Here is a 6,327-nt window from a genome sequence, read left to right as displayed (position 1 = left end):
TCAGCTCTATCAAACATCTGGAAGTGGGTCAGGGGCATTACTTATTGAACGCCCCTCATATCTTAGCATTTAAACACTTAAGCATAAACCTGAATAACAAAGGTTGTACAATATACAAATCACCCATTCATCCATCTTCCAAGGATGTCTGTCAGGGTCATTTCCCGCTTATCTCAGCAAACTATAGGCAAAAGTCAAGTCCATTGCAGGGCAACTCGGAAACACACCAACATTAAGGAAATTTAAAGTCACCAATCAACTTAATGGTAAGCCTTAGTACCTGGAGAGAACCAGCACAGGCACAGAGAAAGAACATACAAACAGCGTGTAGAAAGACCAACAAACAGGATCTAAACCTAGGGCCTTCTTGTACTGCAAAGGTACCACAAACTGTGCTACCATATAGTCCATAATATACATACCATTAGAAATAAAAGAAAACATTTAGTTTTAAACATGCAGCCCCCATAGTGGGGGTTGGAGGTTATGGTTTGTGTGAAACCTGCAACTTTCTGCTTGGAGTTTTTATTTCTTTTTAAGTTCATGCAAAAAAGTCCTGTTTAAAAATGTCTGTCAATGCTACAGTATTATTAGGGAACACATGTTTTCACTAGGGTGGCTATTTTTATAAAGAAAGAACCAATGCTTTAGGATGATGTCCAAATTAACTTTATTGTTTTAAATATAATTTAGAAGTCCATGAGACTTTATCTGACTGGATGTTTTCAGGGGAAGAGGTTTAGAGTTGTTACCTGTGTGTGGGGGTAGGATGCGTGGTCTGTCTGTCCCAAAGCGCTGAAGAAAAATTGCAAGTTGTTTCTCCTTTGGAGCTCTATCCAAGCCAGTGGCTATCAGGTAAGATGAAAACTGTTCTTTCCATGTCTTCCATTGTGAAGAAAGGTCGTCTAGTGTGGGTACAAAAGCTGCATTTAAGCTAAATATACTAAATATACTTTAGGGAAAGTTGGATGAAAACTGTCTCTTTAAGGGCAAAGTATTGGAAAGATGTAAAGTAAATTACAAACGACAGCAAGAATTTGGGCCAAGTGTTTGTAATAAAGGAGGAGGGTGGGGTGGGACAGTACAACAAGCAGGTTTGTAATTTAAGAGGTTTTTATTACAATAGACCATATCAGAACCTCTGTTTTCTATATTTTATGCTTAGTTTAAAGTCACTTACCAGTGCCAGTGCCATACGTGCGAACGGAGGAGTCAGTCGGAGGTGGAGAGCAGCCTGAGTCTATGGAAGCGGTGTCGTCATCTTGGGAACAGCCAGCCTGGATAGCTCTAAGGTAGCTGTGGCTGCGGGAGCGGAAGCATGTTGGCATGGGCATGTCTGGAGGCTCCGAAATGTCCTGCGGACGGGAATCTCTGAAGGTAGGCTCTGAGCTTCTGTCTTCATAATGATGACTTTTTTCCAAGTCCCGCAACTGGACAGAGAAATTGCAGACATTGGACTATTTAACCTAATACAGATTTTTAGTAGATGCCTGTGAAGCGGCATAAATAAGGCTTGACAACAGCAATTCTTTTGATTTGTTCTTTTACTTTAAACTAACTTTTCACCTAGTAAGTTCTAACCGTTAAATCTACTGTAAACCATGCAACTCAAAAGTAAGTGGAGAAAAAAATGAGGTAATTAGAAATAGATTGCACAGCCGATCCTCATCTGATTGACCTTCTCTTTGACAAACTAATGTCTTCTCTGATAGTGGACAAATTAGACCTATAGCTCATTGTCCCCTCGTTTGTCTTTTGACATAATTACATTAATACAAGACAGCAGTGAACAGGGAATGCTTTGTTCAGAGGAATCTCATTATATCAGTGATTTAAATGGAAACAACAAAAATGAGACTTGAAACAAAAACCGCTGTTTTATGCACAAGCAGAAAGGCATTTAGAATGACTTGTAATAGACTTTTAACAGACTTGTAACAGAAACCTCTGAAACAGTAAACTGTTTCATTGAGTTTTCGTGTAAGTGATCATGAATCCTACCTGTTTGATTGTTTTTAGGCCAGCTGGTTATTAACCACACTTTGTTCTGTTCCGGTATATTAATTAGTGAGCAGATTTACCTACCACTCTTCTAATGATCATCATTCTGCACGGCCTTTATCATATCCATGAATATCTCCCTCTCTCAGTCTTGGCCAGATTGTCTCTCCTTCGCCTTTATAAGGACAAGTCCAGTGATTGTGTGCACTGCCTTCCTTCCTTTGTTCTGCCTACCCTTGCTGGATTCTCACTGGCTTCTGACTCTGTTCACATCCTGGACTGCTTTTTTCTGTCAACAGTTTGTTCAACCTGCCTCCAGTCTGGTCAAAGCTTGCCATCAGCCGTCTTCCATCTGTTCAAAACCATCTTCCAGCCCCATCAGATACCTGCTCAAAGCCATGTTCCAGCCTGCCCCATCATCTACCTGCTCAAAGCCTTGTTCCAGCCTTCCCCCATCATCTACCTGCTCAAAGCCTTGCTCCAGCCTTCCCCCATCACCTACCTGCTCAAAGCCTTGTTCCAGCCTTCCCCATCATCTACCTGCTCAAAGCCTTGTTCCAGCCTTCCCCCATCACCTACCTGCTCAAAGCCTTGTTCAAGCCTGCCCCATCATCTACCTGCTCAAAGCCTTATTCAAGTCTGCCCCTGTCATCTACCTGCTCAAAGCCTCCTTCTAGCCTAACCCATTATCTGACTGCTTCAACCTAGACCCTGCTACCTGATTGTTCAGCCTAACACCAGCTGTTGAGTCATCACCTAGTTGCTGGGTTGCTTCCATTGTGCCTGTTTACTACTTCAGTCCATCTTTATCAGACATTTGGGGTTCTAGTGCAAAAAAATATTCTGCCAGGGAATGCAATACTTATATAAGAAATGAAATTATAACATAAAAAAAAATCTGCTGATATTAGGGGGTTATATTATTATTTAAGCTAAAATAACTTATTTTTATTTTTACAGATTAAACAAAAAACTAAATCTCTTACCTGTCCCATGCAACTACGTCTGCCCAGGGTGCTGCAAGCCTGACTGAAGCCATCTTCATCCCATGGTGCCAAAGCCCCTGGTCCTCCAATGCAGTCCAGGTTGTCAAGGCTGCGATTACTAGAAAGCTCTCTGAGAGACGGAAGACAGCTGGGAAAATAGAATATGACATGATATATATATTTTTTTCATGTTAGATGTCCAAAGCATAGGAAGTTAAACAGACCGACAAGCTGATGTTTTCATTATGACCTGAGAAGCAGCTGGGAAACATCAGTTTATGCCTAAAATGACTGAGCAGCAAACGAGGAATTGAAAAAGAGATAAAGAGGAGATGTGTGTCTTTTAAAACTCTTCTGTCATTTTCACGTATAATTTACATGTATCCATAAACTCTAAATAGTCTCTATTTCAATTTCATTGTTTTTGGGTCACCCATTGCAGAATTTGAGCATGCAGTTTCAGCAATGTCAAACAAATAATGTACACAAACGACAAGATGAAAGTAATCAAAAATTCTTTATAAAGTTTATATACTTTGTGTTCATTCATTATGAGAATAATATGGCTGTAAAGTTTCATGGTGTGATGTAACAACACAAACATTTTTGATTCTTTTATTTTTCTAGACACAAATGACGCTATGTTTAGTTTTAAAGCAGATGGAACTAACAAGCTAACAATATTCCAGCAGCTATTGGAAGCACGAAATGATTTTTGCATTTGGAGTTTTTATTCTGCAGTCTTTTCTGAGGGGAGCAGCGCAAAGTCATGGACCAAAATTCATTAAACCCAAGTGTTTTGCACTGCACCCCTGAGGAGAGGCTGACATACCTACCACTGACCTGCTCATTGACCTGCCCAGCTGGTGCAGAGAGGGCATGCTGTGGAGTGGAGACCACAGGGCATCCAGCTCCCCCTGTAACAATGTGAAATCCAAGGTTCTGCTGCTAACACGAACCAGTTGGAGCAGAACGAAAGAGAGTAGGGTTGGATGATCAGAGAACGGTTGGGGTCTAAGGATATCAATCTAAGAATCAAGTATGTGATATAAAGTGATGCCTTAGGTGTATTTAAGGAGCAAGTAACTCTGTTTCTTCAACCATTTCAGCTGGATTTATTTATGCACTTTTACATAGAGCTGGTCATTAATGATGAATTTTTGAAAAATCTTTTTTAAACTTGTTGGCCTTCAACAGCTCAGAGTCACACCAGTTCATATTTTAGTTTGTTCTCAGATGTATATTCGTATGTGAATAAACTAGATTTCTAGTTATGATACCACTGGTGGCAAACATATTTCCACAGTTTGTGAAAAAAATCCCTGAAATATACATATACCACCTTTTAAAATACACTTTATTGCCAATAGTATTTGCTATTAGTGACATTTCATGCTTAAGTAATATGGTTGATTATAATATTGACCAACTAAGCTGACGTCCAGTGTTGGCCTGCTGCATCGGACACTTTCAATGGCACACGGTGATGTAATGCTTGGATGCAGCTGCTTTGCCATGGAGACTCATTGCCTGAAGCTCTCCGTGCATGTATTCTTGAGCTAATCTAAAGGCCACGTGAAGTTTGGAGGACTGTTGCAAAAGGCTCAACAGAAAGTTCATGACCTCAGTGTGGCAGGAATCTCAGCATCTGCTGGGCTTTCTCTTTGGTTTTAGGCTGCCTCTTCCTTTAAGTCTGAGTTGCAATCATTTCAAATCACTTCCAGTTTTTTATAAACCACTAACAGCTGTCACTGCATAGCTTTTTATTTTTAAAAGAAAAATGTACATGACTGGACACAGTGTCATCCAGTAATAGTACAAAACATGTATTCACTGAGCTCCTGAGAGCGACCATTTCCTTCAAAAACATTTCCATAAAGCCTCTGCATGCCTGAATGCTGCACCCAGGGAAGCAATTGAAATATCTCAATTTAATTATTTGGATTGACAAACGCTTGTGCCAATACAGAGTATACTAGATACTAGATTCTCCTATCATGGTAAAAATAAAGTACTTATCTCCAATGTATAATCTAGTCTTTACCAGTTTTGAAATGTCATAACATTTAATCATGGATGTTTAGAGCAAATTCTAACATGTCCATATTTATCAGAGACTTAGGGTTATTAGACTTTTGTAAAAAATAAATGGCTCAAATTCCCCTTACAATTTACTTTCTTTTAAACACTCTCATATAGCTGGAATTTCAATAGGTTAGACAGAACATAGGCTTTCGTATATGCAGAGGATAAAATTATGTTTCTTTCAGGTCTCAATTCATCTATCTCTGCTTTGATAAACTCGACTGGTGAGTTTGATCTAATTTCAGGTTATGAAATCAACAAAATAAAATGCTGGACGAAAAGGAGAGAGAGATTATTTGCCTGCAGTCATTTCACCATTTAAATCAGTCTCAAAGTTTAATTATTTAGGAATACAAATTCTTCCAAATTTAGATTCACTTGTTAAATTCAAATATGATTCCATAACTAATGAAATAATTGATCATTTTAAGAGATGGATGAACCTTCCAATGTCCCTGTTAGGTTGAATTAATATTTAAAAAAATGATGATACTTCCAAAACTAAAACATGTTTTTCAGATTATTTACCAATCCTGCAGACTGGTTTAAAAAGTAAAACAAAATGCTTCTGAATTTCTTGTGGGTCAAAAAGATGCTAGAATAAAACTTTCCTTAAATAATTTACCTAACAATGAAGGAGACCTAATGTGCCCAAATATAGTATGGTATTATTTGGCTGCTCTGCTTAGATCTGTAAGGTATTACTTCAGTTTAAAGGACGCCCCCCAATGGACAGAAATGGAAGGGGATTTTTCAAACACCTTGTACCTTTTCTAAGATACAGAAGTTCATTTGATTGAGAAAAAAAAAAAAAAAAGAAATCTAATAGTTAAAAAACAAATCAGGATTCCAGTCCTGGGAGAGCTGATGCAGTATTCAAAACAGTGGGCTATCAACGGACTGAAGGAAGATATGACTTACTTGGAAGCAAATAAAATATCCACAGGAAATATTTGTTGAAAAATCAGCAGCTTAGAAATTATGTGGTAGCAAAAAAAAAAAAAAAAAAAATTTATCAAAACCAACCAACACTAGAGGACATGCTAGGATCGGATGTCCTAAAAAGGGAAATCTATAAATTTCTGTTATCAAAGTCCTCAAACAATTCTGTTTTAAAATTAAAAGCATGAAAGGAAGACTTACAAATAGATTAGTCACTAGAGGAATGGGAATCTACGACGGAGTATTAGGGCCACACATGAAAAGAAAAAATATTTTTGCCATGACGAGATTAAACTCGACATGTCGACTTTAA

The 6,327-nt window shown here is 38.3% G+C and overlaps 1 protein-coding gene across 2 annotated transcripts in view; it reads right to left on the bottom strand.

The window, feature by feature from the left end:
* LOC107102942 (disks large-associated protein 4-like) overlaps nucleotides 1-6,327 on the bottom strand; it is a 59,345-nt gene that overhangs the window by 24,436 nt on the left and 28,582 nt on the right. The window contains exons 4-6 of one of the 2 annotated variants that reach the window (XM_015402416.1): nucleotides 2,988-3,135; nucleotides 1,181-1,430; nucleotides 753-905 (exon numbers count right to left, since the gene is read on the bottom strand). In XM_015402416.1, coding sequence (XP_015257902.1) covers nucleotides 753-905; nucleotides 1,181-1,430; nucleotides 2,988-3,135 — 551 coding nt within the window. The remainder of the gene's footprint in view (nucleotides 1-752; nucleotides 906-1,180; nucleotides 1,431-2,987; nucleotides 3,136-6,327) is intronic. The other variant, XM_015402417.1, reaches the window with a different exon arrangement.

Source organism: Cyprinodon variegatus, unplaced genomic scaffold, assembly GCF_000732505.1.
Source record: "Cyprinodon variegatus isolate N-32 unplaced genomic scaffold, C_variegatus-1.0 Scaffold1347, whole genome shotgun sequence".
In the NCBI taxonomy this organism is placed as follows: domain Eukaryota; kingdom Metazoa; phylum Chordata; class Actinopteri; order Cyprinodontiformes; family Cyprinodontidae; genus Cyprinodon; species Cyprinodon variegatus.
This window is presented reverse-complemented; position numbering and strand designations above follow the sequence as displayed.